This window comes from Carlito syrichta, unplaced genomic scaffold, assembly GCF_000164805.1.
Source record: "Carlito syrichta isolate Samal-C Ts95f unplaced genomic scaffold, Tarsius_syrichta-2.0.1 Scaffold194589, whole genome shotgun sequence".
Classification (NCBI taxonomy): Eukaryota; Metazoa; Chordata; class Mammalia; order Primates; family Tarsiidae; genus Carlito; species Carlito syrichta.
In genome coordinates, this window is record NW_007138685.1 from 91,443 (window position 1) to 110,153 (window position 18,711).

Here is an 18,711-nt window from a genome sequence, read left to right on the forward strand (position 1 = left end):
TTGATATCATTTAAATAGAATTTTAACCAAAGATGTGCACCTTATTGTGTCACTTGGCTGACTGTGTTGCTCTAACTTTATTAGCCCTTAACTTTATTGATCTTTTTAACTGAAATATTTTTTGTCAACATTTTACAATACCGCTAAGCTTATTGCAGTTTATTTTTATATCATTTGTTTAGTACACTTTCAAAAATAATAGTTGGCTTCTTTCTTATGAATGATAAGTCAATATTTGATAAATGCTTTTAGAAAAGGATATTTTAAAACAAATGAATAATTGAATAATATTCTTTGTAAATTAACTTGTCTAAACCATTCTGAACAAATTATCTGCTTTGAGAGTTAATATTTATGTATGACGACTATCAAAGGATTAAAGGTAATGCATATGTGCATATCTACATCCAGCTGTATCTGTCTATTCATGCATATATATATATATATATATATATATCTGTCAATTATTTGTCCAATATAGAAAATAGCTGCTAAGAGAGAAGAAGCATTGGCATCATTTGAGGCCTGGAAGGCTATGAAAGAAAAAGAAGCGAGGAAAATGGCTGCCAAGAAGCGACTCGAGGAAAAAAACAAGAAGAAAACTGAAGAAGAAAATGCTGTGAGAAAAAGAGATGCCCTACAGGTATTGAAGAATTTTGAAAATATCTTACTTATATTTAAGACTTAATGATTAACCTTATTTTTACTTTTTAAATAATATTCACAGTAAGTAAGAAAATTACTGAACTTTTTCAGGCTTTTGAAAAATGGAAAGAGAAAAAGATGGAATATCTTAAAGAGAAAAATAAAAAGGAGAAAGAATATGAAAGAGCAAAGAAACAGAAAGAGGAAGAAACTGTTGCTGAGAAAAAGAAAGATAATTTAACTGCTGTTGAAAAATGGTAATCCAAAATACTAAGCATTTCAGTAGTTTTTTTTCAGCCTTTTCTAACATTTATTTACTTGAAATTTACTAATGCATGTCAGTCTCATTGTTGAAGATACATTATGGTAACTTTATTGCAGATTCTCCTTTAACTTCCAGTGTTTTATACTATTCTACATAGGAATGAAAAAAAGGAAGCTTTTTTCAAACAAAAGGAAAAAGAGAAAATAAATGAAAAAAGAAAGGAGGAACTGAAAAGAGCTGAAAAAAAAGATAAAGATAAACAAGCTATTAATGAATATGAAAAATGGCTGGTAGGTATTATTTGTTAATGCACTTGGGTCTTTTGTATGGACTTTTTTTTTTTGGCCTTTTTCTGTTCCTAATTCTGGTACTGTTTGCTTCATACCTGATGACTATTTCTACCTGGAACCTGCTTTGATGAATTTCATTCTTTCCTCCTGCATATAGTATGTTTCTTTTGATTTACTTATTTCTAGAATTGCCTCTATTATTCCCTCAAACACCCAGGCTTAAATTTTCAGTTACAATCTTTTTCTTTGCCTGCATCCCCACTTTTACCATTTACCATTTACCAGTCATGCCCATTCTTCCTTTGCAGTAATTCTCACATCTACTGAGGGTATGCAAGATTATTGTATATGGAACTTGGTCACGACACACAGTAACATTGAATTTAATTGTGAGAAAGTTATTCCATTTTTGTTCTCTTTTGATATTTCTGATGACCTAAAGGAGAAGGTTTCCAGTAGGTGTTTTAATGACAGAGAACAAGTTTGAGGTTTGGGAGGAGAAATAACTAGCTAGACTTTACTGTATGTATATATGTATATATGTATATATACATGTATGTGTCTGTATATATATTTTGTTGTGTTTATAAAAGTTATTTTCTGTTGTTGTCAAGCAAAATACCAAATATGCATTTTATCAGTTTTTTGAATAAGTAATACATTCTTATGACTAGGTACTTTACATGACTAGGTAACACTTTCATCAGCAGCTATAATGTGTAAAATTTATCTACAGTCTAGTAGGGTTTCTTTTTCCATATTTTAAAAGAAATTTATACCAATCAGCTAGCTAAAAAATATCATCCAAGGTATTTTTGATTGCATTTCCCTGGTTAGAATTGAACTTGGACGTCTTTTCATTTGTATAAGGGCCACTCCACTTATATATGAATATGTCCTAGGAGTGCCCAAAAAAATGTATACACATTTTAAGAGATGTTATCTATGTATTACTTTTAGTTTGTCATAATCAAAAGTGTCTGGATGCTGATGGTAACCACTTTGAGCACCTCTTATAATTGCAGAAGTCAGACATGACTTATAATCATTTTCTGTTGTCAGTATACATTATTACAATTTTAATACAGTTTTTTCTTTAAAATGTGTATACATATTTTTGGCACCCTCTGTATATTTTTTTCTGTGAACTGTTAATTCATAGATTTTGCACATTTTAAAACTAGATTGTTGATTTTTTTGTCTTACTGATTTTAGAAGCATTTCTATGTAATAGGGAAATTAACCTCTTTTTATATTACTTTCAAATATTTTTCCCCACTGTCTTATTGGTTTCCCAACTTTGCTTACAGTATTTTATGCCATGAATAATTTAATTCTATTTTTATGTAAAATTATGAATCTGATTTACAAGCACAGTTGAAAAGACCTCTACTACTTGAGGTTAAACAAAGTTCTCCCATTTTACTTCTAATGACTCTATGACTTTAGGATCTTAACATTTGTTCTACTTAAAATTTATCCTGATTAATGGTGAGAAATATGATTCCAACTTTACTTTTTCCAAGTACATCTTTTACAGCATAGCCTAGCTTTTATCTGCTGATTTGGAGTGCTGTCTTTTGATACGTCCTTATATTTTGTGGTCTCTTAACTTTCTGTTCCATTGGTCAATCTCCTGGTACCTGTTTTAGTACCACACTATTCCATTAGTCATAAGTCACAGTTAGATACACCATCTTTAATTATAGTATTTAGTCACTTTGTCATTCTCATTAGTCCTTTGAAGAACAAGACCTTATTAAAGACAAAAGGCAAAGTAACATGTTTCAATATGTAGTAAAACATACAAATATAGTGCTACCTCTGAAAACAGAAATATACAATATGTTACAGATCTGCTTCATCTTAGCTTGTTCTTGTTGAAAGTTGCTTGCAGATAGAATGGAAAAATATCCCTATGTGGACACTTAATGACTTCAACCTTCATGTAAAGTAGAATCTCAAAATTTTGATGTACTACCTAGTCTGAGTAACATTTGCTAGGTAATTTTTAGGAGAAAGTTATAGCCAAAGAGTGGATGAGACTCTCTTCATGTCAGTTCCCAGAAGAATTTATAGTTACTTTTCATAAGAAAATGATCAGAAGGTTCAGTCTCCCACAGATGACAGTCTGGAAGGCTTTTCAACATGGCTCTTTTACTTATTATTGCGGTTGCGATATTGATTCTTGTTAACTGATATAAAGGTTATTAGTTTTTTATTTGCCATCCCAGCTTTTCAGCACTCTACTAGTAAGATAAGGCTTCTTTTCAGTCATTCTCTCTCCACATTAAGTGGAATGTTTAAAAAGAAGTTTATTGAGTCATTTCCTGTGGACACAGCCTGGTCACTGCTTTTCCTCTGCCTAGATGGATGGTATGCCTCTTTCTAAAATACTAAAATGACTGATAGTTATCTAATTACAGCTTTCCTTGTCTCAATTAAGATACTAAAAGGAAGTTCCCTCCTTGTTTTAATAGGAATAGCAAGCAAGCAGGCATGCAAACATTCTCATGATGTGGAGCAAGAACAGTAATGTTAAGATTTAAAACAGCTCATAATTCTATTTTATTGTATGTGAATAATTGTAAGCGAACAGAAATCTTGTATTACCATTTTATTCTTGTGATATTTATCAATCCATATGCAAGGGGCATCCAAAGTAATGTATCTATTAAAATTATGTTTATTCTTACGTGTTTAAACTTCAATTACCTTCAAAGTACTCTCCATTTGATGTAATAGCAAGACACCTGTTGAGACACTTTTTCCACTGCTCAAAACAGTTTTCAAACTCATCAATTTTGATGCCTTTAGTGCTTCTGCCTTTTTTTGTTTCACCTGTTCCATATTGGCAAAACATTTCCCTTTGAGGACTTTTTTCTTCCAGGGAATCACTAAAAAAGTTACTCGGGGTGAAATCAGATGAATGGGGGTAGGGCACGGGGGTCAAGTTGTTTTGGTCAAAAACCGCTCACTCAGTGTGGTGCTGGTGGGTACGCTTATAAATCACCCACCATGAAATGGGCAAACACATGGAAAGAATCTCCAAGGCCGGGCTCGGTGGCTCAGCCTAATCCCAGCACTTTGGGAGGCCGAGGCTGGACGTGGTAGCACGCGCCTATAGTTTTGGCTCCTTGGAAGGCTGAGGCAGAAGGATCGCCGGAGCCCACCAGGTGGAGGCTGCGGTGGCCAGGAATGTGCCATTGCACTCCAGTCTGGGTGACAGAGTGAGACTCCAACTCAAAAAAAACAACACAAAAAGAATCTCCACAAAAAAAATTCTTTGAAGCTGATGCAGCCTCTCACCACAACGCTAGCTGATTACTGATGCCTATGGGTTCCTAGAACACCTTCCCATAGGGGGAAGCCTGTGCTATAAGGGGCCTACCCTCCAAGAGATAATTCTGGTTTTTTGGGGGGATCTCCTCTCGTGTACTGATGAAAGATGTGCAGACACCTAATAGTACCCTAATACCTCTCCTCCTGAACCATCAGCCTACATAGACAGGCCTTTCCAAGCGTGTTCTTGATGCTGCTGCTCTCTGAGGAATATATGAAAATTACCAAGGTGAGGAACCCATCAAATCAAAAGTGTTCACAGAGACTTAAAGAAATGGAGAGACAATCCAGGTTGCAGGATCGAAAGACCACGTGCCACTCACATTTCGAACTTATACTAATCCCAGGTTCTCAGTCATTTCTTTGAAGAGAGTGTACACAGGGAAATGAAATGATCTAAAATTCATCTGGCATAATAAAAATGTAAAAATATAGAAGATAATGTTTTGAAAATAATATGAAACAACTATTCTGTCAAGCAATAAAATAAAATTTACCATTCCACTTCTCTGTGAATCAGCATTCTTTCTAAACCTTCCTGAATTATTCCCACCATGTTCTGGGAGATATAATCTTAAACAAAAATAAACTATCTTAATTCTGCCTTACCCTTCATCTGTGGTGCCACTTTTCTCTGCTTTTCTTTATAGCAAAACCTCTAGAAAGTTTTTTTATACTTCCGTAGTTCTCCAAATTCTTTTCATTCTCATTCCACTCCAGTCTTGTCTTTGTCTTCATCACCACACCGAAACCACACTTGGAAAGATATGGGTTTACATCTAGGCTGTCTAATGTGTTTCTCCCCTACTTTCCAGAAGGTTTCAGCGTTCTACACCATTCATTTCCTTCTTCTCTTGCAGCTGTCTTCTCCTTGTCTGTCCTGCTCCTGGCTGTCCTCTAACCTCTCTTTCTGCCTTCCCTGTGACTCCTTAAATTCTTTCATTTAAGCTCTAAATGTTAATGTGGCCTTCAAGTATGATCTTATTCCTCTACCTTTTTATTCTCACCTGTGCCCTCTCCCTTCTGTCTCCTGCCAAGGCTTTGTCACACTGTCTCTCACATGTTTGCTCCCACATCCCAAGTTTTCTCCCACTTGTCAGAGCCTTCTCCCCTATTATTTTCGCTGCTTGAAATGCTCTCCCCCTAATACTTGTCATAAGTGACTGCTCTTACTCGTCTTATCTCACTTTAAAGGGACTTTCCCCGAATCCACTTTTCTTTGGAAGTATATGCTCTTTTTATTCTTTCTCAGTATTTTTTTTAATGTTTCATAGAAATTCACACAATTTGGAATTACCTGTTTCTTGTTTATTACCTGTTTTGAATGTTTTCTGGGGGACAGGGCCCATATCTGTGGATTTTTTTTATTTTTTTTTTAATTGACACAAAATAACAACATATTTGGAGGTACAGTTTGATGTTTTCATACGTGTATGCATTGTGTAATGATCACAGCACTAAAAAAAGGTAATGTAGATTAAAATGTTCAATATGAAGATAGCATTAATATTTATTATATGAAAATACACACATTACTAAAAGTTAAAAGCACTGATACCCATACAGTTAAGTGGGCCAAATAATTGAACTGAAAATTCACAGAAGCACTAACGAAAAGTTTGAAAATGTGCTCAAGCCCAATAATAAGCAAAGAGACATGAGGCTGAATTTTCAACTGTTTTCAAAAAATTTGAGGTATCTCATGCTGCCCTGGTGTATTCAGACTTTGCACACAGTAAGTTTACTGAGAATCTGTTCTCAGAAGGGCAGCATCAATTTATATTAATATCTTTTAGTTATAGAATTGTAGATCTTCTTTTTCTTATACACACAGTTCTTTTTTAATACTAATTTAATGTTAAAAAATTAAGTGGCATTAATACCTATTGATACTTATACACTGACAGCATTCTTTAGCTGCTATTTCTTTATCACCTATTAAACTAGGAAGTAATATGTAAATATGTTATAGATTTTTTCTTCAGCAAGCAATCTGATTTGAAAATAATGTTAGTAAGTGTATATAAACTCATAGTTTTCTATTTTCTCTTTAGGAAAATAAAGAAAGGCAGGAAAGAATTGAACGGAAACAAAAGAAACGTCATTCCTTTCTTGAAAATGAAGCACTTCCTCCATGGAGCCCTCCAAGCAGAACTGTATTTTCAAAAGTGTTTTGATAATTTTAGTTCTTACATTGTTATTAATTTGCCAATTTTAGCCATAGATTTTAAATTATTCAATTATTTATACTTAGGAGAATCTATTTTGACTAAATGCCAGACACTTCTGCTAATAATGAAAAGATACTTTGGTAAAAGTATCAGTGAAAGCATTTTTTGAACTGCAGATAAACTGCCTCAAATGAAAAAGCTAATAATCAGATTGCTGTCACCATTAAGATACATAAAACTTTTTTACATCCGGATCATTCATATAGTGGGGTGACCGCTTTTCATAAACTCTGCATGTTATTCAAGTTTGAAGTATATTTAATCCCAGTAATAAAAAGGAAATCATCTAGATACCATAATTATAGAAATAATTAAATTTGTGGATGATTGTGCATCTTGAGTCAGGTTTTTAAATGGTCTCTGAGGAGTGTGCATACATTATTTCTTTGAAAACTCATCTTTAGCTCAAAGCAGTTGCACTTACACTCTGCAAGTTAGAATTTCAGTTAGTTGAGGCAATGTAGTTCAGTAGAACTGTCATCATTGAGGCATATTTAAGAAGTTTGCCTTATGTTTTAACAAGAGTGTACTTATCTGTTCCAGGCTTATGTGACAATCATAGACACATTATAATGAGCCCATCTCTGGCATTTTTCTTTGTAAATTCTATCTCACTTTACTATTCAGTGAGACCAAATGGCATCATTCTTAAGATAGTGATATACTTACATATTAGTTAGGAAAGTTCCACAGAAGTTTAAGGTCATTATCATACCATAATTACTTTTCAGATTAAAGCATAAATGTAAATGTGATGAAGGCAATTACTGCCATCTTAACTAATCCAGAGTTTTATAGCTTATATTTAGAAAACAGCTTCAGGGGAAGGTAAATTTATGGAAAATGTCCACATAGTCTTTATTCATTTATTTGATATTTTCATGGCCTTGTATTAATTTTGTCTCCTACTTGACCTTGTCATCTAGCGTCTAATATGCTTTTGGAGTTGAAATTCAGCTTTAGTCAGTAATGTAGCACAAAAATGATATCATCTCAGCTGGATCTTTACGAATGTATTTCTCATCTTTACAGCAACCATTCAGGTGTGATTAGGTTTATTTTACATATACAAGGACTGAGTCTCAGAGAAACCAAATAACTTGCCTATGGAGTTACATATGGAGTGTGCCTGAGTTGGGATCACAACTGATGCATTCTAACGGACTGAGTCTGCCTCCCTCCAGGGTTCCTGTGCTGTTTTTCACACTCCCATGGGGCCTCAGAGAATTTTAAGTCCTGTCAAGCCCACTGTCTCATATCAAACTTGCAAACACATGTTCACTTTTAGAGCCTAAAATTATGTATTGTTGTCTTGATATTATCTTTCCCTGAAGAAATAGCTGCTTGTTATTAGAGATAGTGGACCTCATTAAATCTATAAAATAAAGTAAGAATTTATAAGATTTAATGAGTTTTTCATCAGGAGGTTAAAGTTGTCTTAATGAAAGAAAATAATTATCATGGAATAGCAGTATTCTCGTGGTTTGTATTTGCCTTATGCTTCAAAAATATTAGTTCATTTATTGTTTTAAATTGTATTGAAACTGATATTTTTCACTGTTGCCAAAGCAGTACTTGATACTAGTTGGGTGTCCACAGTTGTATGTTCCTTAGAGTAATATAACAATGTGTTTGAAAGGGATTTTAGTGCTTTAGTAAATCTGGCCCAAACTTTATTTTTCAGTTAAAGAAACTGATTTCCAAGGACTCTGACTTGCCCCCTGTTATACAACTATAGGACATTAGCTTTAGAACTCAAGTATCAGGTTTCCCAGTTGTATTCTGCCATTCCAGAGTTTTGATAATCTGATAGAACTTTCACACTTACTTTTGTAACTGGTTAATACTAATTTAGCCGATTCTTGTCCTCCCATCTCTTTCCTTATTCCTCCACTGCCTTCCCCATGACTGTTCATCAGCTCAAAGCCGTTTGGTACCTGCACTACCATTTAAAGTATGGAGAAATAATGAAGTTTCTTAAATCCTGCATCATGGGCTATAAGACACAATAGAGAAAAGGAATTTTACAAAATGGGGGAAATTTCATATTAGTTATAATCATTCCCAAAAATTAGCTAGCACAAAAAACTTAGATTTTCCTAATTTAATCCTGGCTGTGATTTCAATAGTGCTATATAAGAAGATATTTAAACCTATATCCTTTCATTCACGAAACAAAGATATTACCAACTTTCCTAGTTTCTGTTTACACTGGCTGACAGAATAATGAAATACTGTATAAATGCCAAACTGGAGACATCTCTGAGTTCTTTTTACTTTAAAATTTCATGTGATTTTGCCACTTTGAAGTATGTTACATGTAATTTTATAATGTTAACTTAGGTAGACAGAACTTTTGGTAGTTAATTTAGAGTGTTGTAAGAATTATTGAGGAGATATATTTAAAGTGCTTTTTGGTGTTTTCATGTAATGCTTAATTTATTAAAGTCATTGAAGAATTGAAGATTTATTGTGTAATGTTTATTGAGTATGTGTCAAAATTTCATAGTGTTAGGAAATGTGTGAGTTTTATTTGTGGGCTAAGGATTTAACAATCATATAATACATATTTTATTAGAAATGACTGCAAATTTGAATATAAATTTGTACTACACAAATTATAAAAATAATATAATTGTTAAATAATTAGAAAATGCAAATAGGCAAAAGTCACCCATGCTCCCATCTCCCAAAGATAATTATAATTAATATATTATTTTTTATTCTAGTTAGTTCCCAGTGCCTTTCCCCATAGCTGAAATTAAGCTGAAAATGAAGAAGAGATAGTTCTCTCTCTCCCCCATCTCTCTCTTGTGCTATGTACATAAATATGTGTGCATACATATATATAATATATAAAGTATAAACGTACATGCATGCATATATTCAAATATACACCTTTTATTCTTTGAAATATAAATGAGATCAAACTACATATTTAGCAACTTGATTTTTCCACTCAATATATCATGAGCATATTTTTATACTAATATAACTTTCTAATAATTTTAGATGCTGTACCTGCAATGTATTTGCTGTTGGGCAATTTGTTGCTTTCCAAGTGTTTGCTAATGGTAGATAATAATACATTCTTCTTGTAGCCAACATCCTTGTTAGAAATGGTGAACCTCATTAAATAGATAAAACTAAGAATTCATAATCATTAAGGAAATATTCAAACCTCTCATATCTAGTATTAAAATGTCAGAAAAATGAGTAGTTTATGTAACAGACTTTGAAGTAGTTAGAAGTTTTCACAAGCAAGATTAACTTTGCTGCAGTGCATATATGCAAGATAAAAAAAATGTCATGGGTCACTTTGTAAGGTCATATCTTTGATGTAGATAAATAGAAATTTTATAGGTAAAACTAGAAACCTTTGTATATTGCCAGATCTACAAGCCATAGAATGAGAGTTGTTAATGGGTATACATTTTTTTAAAAATAAAAAGCTCTGGAAATTAGTTGCACTTCAATATGAATACCTTACATTACTGAACTGTATACTTAAAATGGTTAAGATGGTAATACTTGCATATATTTTACCACAATTTTTTAAATGGACAGCAAAATAATAATACTTACTTGCTCATATAAGGGAGATATAGAGAAAGCCTTTCTCCTGATTATAAAATGTCTTTTCTTTTGGTCTGATTGGACCAACTGGCTCATCCCAGATGCTTCATCATTGATCCAATTACAGTTGCTAAAATGTCATATGCAGATGAGCTTAAACCTAGTTTGCTGAGTAAGAAAGCAACAATCCAACTAAACCTTCTAATAATTCTTTATTTCAAATAATTTTCTTGGATAATCTAGCCCACTTAATTTTTTAGATAAGCTTAAGGGTTCTTTTTATGTTTTAAAAACCAAATCATAATATGATCTCTAGCAGCCAGGCTCAGTGGCTCAGCCTGTAATCCCATGCCATTGGGAGACTGAGGTGAGTGAATTGCCTGAGCCCACGGGTTCGAGACCCACCTGGGCAACTTGGTGAGACCTCATCTCTACAATAAATTAAAAAAAAAAAAAAATTAACCGGGCGTGGTAGCGCGCACCTGTAGTTCCAGCTACTTAGAAGGCTGAGACCTAAGGATCGCTGGAGCCCAGCAGGGCGAGGCTGCAGTGGCTGGGAGCGGCCACTGCACTCCAGTCTGGGCGACAGAGTGAGACTCCAATTCAAAAAAAAAAAAAAAAAAAGATCTCTAGCATAATTGCAGTAACCATGCACAATAATAAACTTTATTGCTTTGAAATCGGTTTAATGAAATTAATCCCCTTCCAGAAGTTACTTGATGTTCAGTTATATTTTTGTATGCATATCCATTTAACTTTTTTTTTCTCTACACCATTTCCTTCCCCTAAATAACTGTTAGTGAAGGCCTTATCTTTTAAAATATGTCTATTTTCCAACTTAAATGAGAGCTTTATGAGGATAGGAACTATGTTGTATATATCTTGACATTTCTAGTTTATCAGTTGATTCTGAATAAATATTCTTTGGTCGATAGAATAGTAAGTTAAAAATAGAATGTAAAATAATGCATCAATGTTTATAATGAATGTGTTATATATATGAACAAGGACCTCATTATTTATTAAAATTATTGAAATTTTATAAATATTAAAATGGATTTATAAATGAGTATTATAGTAACTATTACAAATAGTTTGAAATTTTGCCATAAATATTACATTATTTTTTCAAACCCAACAAAAACAAAATTTTAAAAGTGGAAAACAAACGGTGTGTGTGTGTGATTGCATTAAGTTGGGAAAGAAAATAAGCTTACATATATTCTAATACTTTACAGTTAAATAGAGTGGGCTTTCTATCCAGAAAACTCTTTTTTTCTTGGTGTCTTTCTTCCTGTGGCAATATTTTTTTTTAAAGAAAGAAAAAGAAAAAAGCAAGTCCAGGACTACTAGCTCATTCTGTCTAAAGAATGAGTCCCAGATAAAAGTATCTTTTGACTAGAGCTATAATTCAGGTATAGCCAAGTTTGGATGCCGAAGCCAAAGTCTGTAGCAAATGGACTGTATGATCTCTATGTGGCTCCTTTTTCTAATTATTGCTGGACCTAGAGCTCAGTGTTACACCTGTAAAGCTTGTGATCGTGATTTCCACTAGTTCTACCAGATGTTGACTGCTTCATATCAAAACTGCTAGTTGATCAATCAGTGAACAATCTTTCATGTACCATGTGTTAGGCTCTCATGAAACTTAGGGATATGGCAATAATAGGCATCCGTAATCCTATTCCTAAAGAATTTATGCTTTGGTCAAAAGAAGATAAAAATTACAAGAATAAATGCATAAACAAAAGAATTTCCTGCTCCTTAGTTGACACATACCATATACAGCCCCGTGACACATTCATAGTTCCAGAATGCTTAGGCAAGGGAGACTCCAAGCCTAGGTCATACTCTGTACCTGGAAGCAGTCATATCCCACGACAACTTATGCCCAGTGTTGAACCCAAGTCTGTCCACAACTTCCCCTTACTATTCTGTATGTCCTTTCTCCCTTCTCTCAGCATATGTGATCAGGGTCACTTTAGCACATCATGACAGTGGGTAACTGAAGAGAAGATGTCTCTCTGTCTTTTTACTTTCAGGAAGTTGGTTGTCTCCTGTACCACTTTTCTTGTCCTTTTTGCAACTTTCCAATTTTATATATTAACAAATATATGTAAAGACCTATGTTTTCCAAGTAAAACACAAACACAGACATAATATCCTAGTCTGTACCTAATGGCTTTTAGATTCACAAAGTAGTGAATTCACAAGGATTTTAAAGTGTATACAGTAAAAAATGTCTTCCTTTTCTGCTCCCAGCCACTAAAGTCACTTCCCAGGGGACAATCATTATTACCAGTTTTTTTTTGTTTGTCCTTCCAAAAATGCTCTGTTCATTAAAAGTAGATAATTATTTTATCGCCCAAATGACAGTAGACATGTACTGTTCTGACCATTACTAATATCTTGGAAAATTTTTCAGATTAATGCATATAAAGCCACATTGTTTTTATTTATAGCTACACACTGTTACAGTACATGTGTACTTTATCTTCCACTTCCTTTATGAAAGATAATTTATTTCTAATCCTTCAGTATTACAGTATTAATAAATAAGACATATAGTTATGCTAACATTAACATGCTATTTACAAGGGAAACCAATCAATATATTTATTTTATCTAAAAATTATAAGGGGGGGAAATAAAATTTATACAACAGGAAAAATAAGGGAAGAAGGGAAAAGAAAAATCAACTGTGGAAAAAATGTGACCTGTTTTCCACTCCTTGGGTACACTGCTGATTAGCAGGTAGTTCACAGAAGCTAGCTGGGGTATTTTGCCTTTGGACAACTAGAAGCAGCATTAGAGTAAACAATTACAGTTATATATGAAGTCTTTGAAAAAACCTGTGATTTTCACCATTAAGTATGCCTGACACACTATTTCTAAATCAATGCCATCAGTGTCTTTGGCTAGCATTCCCATCGGGCCAAATCTACACCATCTCCCTCATCAAGATTGCTCACAATGTTGCAGAGGATGATTCTGTACGGGTCATTTTACACATGAAGAGTGTTATTGCATACATGCATACAACTGAAATTGCTGGATTGAAAGATGGGCATTTTAACCGAGAAATGTTGCTATGTTGCTCTCCACAAAAGTTGCACCAGCAATGTAGAAAAATTAGCACAGTCTTGCCTAAACAGTACACTGCCAAACTTTTCCTTACCTTTAAAATGTATTTAGTTTCTATCATTTCTGACATTGTTTAGAATACACAGGAATATTTTCACTTCCAAGAAATATGATTGCTTTTATTTTTCTTAAAACATGAATTTGTCTCTATCACTAGATTTTCCATTTTAACAGACATGAGTTTCTCACTGACTCTACCACAAGAAAAATAATTTTAAGTGTGTTGTTAATAAATGTGTGAGGACACATGACCTCAGTACTGATGAAGCAAAATGGAGGGGTGAAGATGATAAACTGAGGATACAGAACCTCGCCCTTCCTCAGCAATAGTCAATGGTTGCCTTGACCGAATTTGTATTTTAAAACATTAATGACCCTATCAACTAAACAAACAAAACTCTTAAAGTTAACATTGTGAGGTCTAGTGAAACAGAGCTACAAGGATTGCTGGTTATGCTTTCTTCCCCAGAAATTTCCAATTGGTGTGCCAAATCACAAGCATGAGCCATAGCACACTGATGAGCCAAGGATGCTACAGGTGAGTCCCTGTCAGGGTAATCAGGGAAGCATAGGGCAGAGCCCCAGTCAAGTTAGTCACCTCTGGCTGAAAATTGCTTCATTTAGGCTTCCAAAAGGGCCTTATGGACACTCGGTCCTGCTGGTATGTCCTTTGTACCTGGAGTTTACTGCAAAGTGACAAGCATGGGGCAGACATCCCTCTGCCTCAGCCACAAAGATCCACTCCCTGGACCAGCTGCATAATAGACCACTTCCCATGAATAGGGGTCTGTGAGCTGCTGAAGGGATTCATTTCTCAGATGCCCAAGAAATATCCCTATGGTGGGGAGTCCAGGAAGGACCAATGGAAGTTAAGCGGTGCTTGGAGGCTTGGTGGAGTCTCCTGGAAGGTAGAATTCTCTGTCTTCAGGTATATACACCCCTTCATAGCTTGTGTGAGCTTTTAGCAGCATCCCAACTAGCTGTAGGGTGACTGCCCTATCCTTACTATACATGGAGATGCCATTCATCAAGCCACAACCTCATGATTATTCAGATATACTATATTTGACAAGAAAATATTAAAGAGGGTTTGAAGTCCATTTGTTTTGTCACAAGAATTGTTAGCATTTTAATAGTTCACGTAAGAAAATGTTGTTTGGTTCTTTAAATATGATTCCAATGGCAAGGTTTTGGTGGTGTAATATATGTTTTCAAATATTTTATTTATTTTTGCTAACAAAATGTTTGGTCTACATGGTTTTGAGTAGATTATCTTTAAATGTCTTGATCATGATTGCCTATAGACATCTAAAATATAAAATCTGATGTGAAAAATTTGCATCGACATAAGCAAATATAGGCTCTTATACATTTTAAAACATTTTATTTTGACATGATGCAGATTCATTATTTAACTTATTTTCTAATAATTTGTATTTTTACTTTTAAAGGAAGAAAATGTAGTTAATTGTGTTAGCCATACCTGATATGGACTCCCTAAAATATGCAGGGCCATCAATAATAACAATGTTTTCTCTGATGCTTTGTGACAAACCTTAGGAAGCTCAGCTCTACCCTTCTTCAGTTGATCAGACATCTCATGTCTCAGAAGTAAATAATCAAAACTGTGACTCTTCCCAGAATAAAGATCCATCCAGGTCAACTTTGCCCAGTTCAACTTATTTTCTCCATAGTGGTGAATAGAAAAATTTTCAACAATGCCTTCTTCTCTTAAAAAAAAAAAAAAAAAAAAGCAAGGGAAAATGTTTATCTCACTTGGTCGTGGGCAAGCTTAATAGCTTAATTAAAAATTTCAAAGACAGGAAAAAAAATTAAATTACATTGTTGTGACATATAGGAATGATTTGAGTCATATTAGTGATTTTGTATTGTATGGAATCCCAGTAAGTGAACTGAATGTGCCAAGTGCCAGTCTAGGTAGTGAGCATACTTCAGTGGAAAAAGCAAAGGTCCTACCCTCATGTAGTTTATATTCTAGTAAGGAAAATAAGTAGTACACAGAGAAAAAAGTGCATGTATAATGCAATGTCCACTGGTTATAAGTACAATTACGTCTAAGCAGGATAAGAAGATAGAGTGATAGACACTGTTAAGTAGGATTACCAGAGGTCTGCCAAAGGGAAGAACACTGAGCAAAAGCCTAAGTGGGTGGATGAGCACACCATGTGAGTATGTGAAAGAACCGTTAGAACCTGTAGGATCTCATAGGGTATGGCAGAGAGCTGGGTTCCATCCTAAATCTTGTACATAAACTTGGAGAATTAATAACAGTGACCTCAAAAAATTTCCTTTGACTGTTGAGGGGACAATAGACTTTAGGGGATAAGAGTGAAGAGTTAGGGAACTATTGCAGTTGTTTAGAAAAAAAAAAAAGTAAGTGGTTGCCAGGGGTGTCAAGTCAACAAACTCAAGATGTGTTTTGAGAAAGAAACTACAATATCTACTTATAGGTTGGAAAAAAATAGAAAAATCAAGGATGAATTGAGCAGCAGAAGGAATGGTGGTGCCATTTATTGAAATGGGGAACACTGGGAAATCAAGGTTGGAAAGTGAAAACAAGAAATTATTTTCCAGAAATGTTAATTCCAAAGAAGGTATCATGTGGCTGGTTTATATATTCAAATCAAGGAAGAATAGCTCCAGAAATATAAATTTGGGATCATCAGCATAAAGCTAATATATAAAGTTATAGAATTAGATGAGATCATCTAGACAGACAGTGAGTATAGATTAAGACAGGGAGACCCCGGTCTAAATCCTAGGGGAACCCAGCATTAGAAAGTTAAAAGAACCCAACCTGTGAAACTGAGAAAGATGAACCAGTGTGGTTAGGGTACATCCAGGAGAGATTGAATCAGGTGTTTTGAGAAGGGAAATGACCAATGTTATTAAATATTTCTGATAGATCAAGTAATCAGAAGATTGACTTTGACTTATTTGGCAATATGGAAGTCAATGGTGACCTAAAAAAATAAAATTTCAACAGAATAATGGGGATCACTCTGATTATTGTTTCCAAGAGAACGAGGGGAGAGAGGAAATTGGATTAGAATCACAAATCTCTCTTTCAATAAGCTTTGCTAACAAGGAACAGAGAAATGAGAGAGAGGATCATAGATGAAGGGGCTATGGGGTCATTGCTGGGTTTATTTGTTTTTAAAATGGAAGAACTTTTCATTTGTCTGCAACAATGATTTAACAAAAATGAAACAAAATTATGCCTCCTGTGCTTTTACAGGCAGTACATATTTCAGCATTTCAGAAAACAACTAATGTAAATAAAAATTATCTATGCCATTCTGACAATAATGTTAGTATTTTCCCTTTAGCAAATAAAATCTAATAAGGAAAAAAATCTTGAGTAACAAAGTTTAAATGCAATGCCTGTATATCACGGAGATTACTTGAAACCTGTCAGGGTTCTTTTAAAATTCAATTCTTATACATTTCTCCTCTTGTTAAAGAAATATAGTAATATAACCAGTCATTAAAGTTGGCAATAATGAATGTTTATTTGGAAAATTTACAAACAAGAAACTCAAGGCTTTTGATAAAATTCCCTAAGTAACAAATCTGTGTATATAGAAATTCACTAAAATAATTTTGAATCACTCTATGTTAACATGCAATGACAGAAAACGCATTATGCAAATATAACCACACATAATAATTTCTATGTTGGGAAAAATAGTTGCATGAAAAATAAATATAATATATAACTACAGTAGATACATATATAGTGCACTAAAATTTTCAGCTATGACTGAATGTCTCAGCTAAAACTTACTCTACATCAAAAAGAATGAAAATGTCAATCTTAAAATAAATGATAATTTTTATCATCTGTGAGTCATTACAGCAAGTGAAATCTGTCATAAATATAATATAGAAAAGCAGCTTCCAGATGTTTTTAACCTGGCAAAAATATATTTTTTATTTATGATTCATACAGCAGAGCTACTTAATTAGAAACACCTAGTAAGATAAATCAGGGAAGAAGTCAATGTATTCTTCATTGCAATTATACAGTCAAATGAAACAAGATTGTTGCCTGATTAATTAAAAATTAAAATTGAATTAAAACATTAAATGTATTAGATATAACAGAATGTGGGATGATTTTAAAGATTTAACCCAGAAAATTTTATACATGCTTTCCATTTTCTTCCCAAATTACTTTAAAAGTAAATATACAGACACAATATTTTTATCTCTTTCTCATTATATAGTGAACAAGAACAAATTAGTTGAACAGAGAGCTGGGTTTTCAGGTGTCATGTGTCTTTCCACTTGGAAGCAGAAGTTATAAATATGTGACAATTTTCACATTTTCAGAAATTTTCAGAAATATGATTGCTTCTGTTAACAGTCCCTCCAGACCTTTTCTGGGCTTTTTAATATCACCTGTATAGTCAAAGAGCCAGAACCAAAAATCAGAGAGGTTAGAGTTCGTTGTTATCCCTAGAAGTTATAGACATTATAAGTTACCCAGCTAATATCCATTCCTCAGTTCCTCTTTGATACAGAACCTTACTTAGAGCACAGAACCACTCTAAGGCAGCAAGGTGCCCAGTGTGCAGTCTTCCTGTGGCTAGTGATGACTGCATGACACATTTCTGCCAGTGTAGCTTGAGTTGTCTGCTGAGAGGTTTAGGTAACCTTTGAATTTCTTAATAAAAGAAGACAGATTCAGTGAGCCTCCTTACCTTCTTTCTACCTTGAACACAGACATGATATGGGAGCTGCTGCGACCTATTGCAATTACAGGGGAAAGCAAGAGAATTCCAGATATATTCGCTGCTGAAATAAGGCTATAACTGCAATTTCTGGGCCTATGTTCTTCTGAGAAAAATAAACAACTAGATGTTAAAGCTGCTGGCAACAGGTTTTCTTTTACTTGGAACCAAACAAAATCCTGGATGAATAAACATAGCAAAAACATAAAACTAATGTTTCATAATATACACACAATTTGGATTCAGTAGTATATATTAGTCAAGGTAACAGGTTACTACAATAGGCAGAGTACCAAATTTCAGTGGTCTTAATGAATTAGTTTATTTTTCACGCATTTAAAACCCTAGGATGAGTCTCATGTCAGTGACAAGTAAAAAATAAAAATAATTTTTTAAAACTCTAGGAAACAGGAAGGAGGGTGGAGAGGGTAGTGGTGGTGGCACTCAGTTCCTGCAGTCAG

At 33.9% G+C, this 18,711-nt stretch overlaps 1 protein-coding gene across 4 annotated transcripts in view; it reads left to right on the top strand.

The window, feature by feature from the left end:
- The window catches only part of MAP9 (microtubule associated protein 9), a 29,899-nt gene extending 20,662 nt beyond the window's left edge, over positions 1-9,237 (top strand). For all 4 annotated transcript variants that reach the window (XM_008051547.2, XM_008051548.2, XM_008051549.2 and 1 more), the window contains exons 11-14: positions 482-643; positions 757-902; positions 1,068-1,200; positions 6,597-9,237. In XM_008051547.2, the coding sequence (XP_008049738.1) occupies positions 482-643; positions 757-902; positions 1,068-1,200; positions 6,597-6,719 (564 nt within the window). In that variant the 3' untranslated portion in view covers positions 6,720-9,237. The remainder of the gene's footprint in view (positions 1-481; positions 644-756; positions 903-1,067; positions 1,201-6,596) is intronic.
- The last annotated feature ends 9,474 nt before the right edge of the window (positions 9,238-18,711 follow it).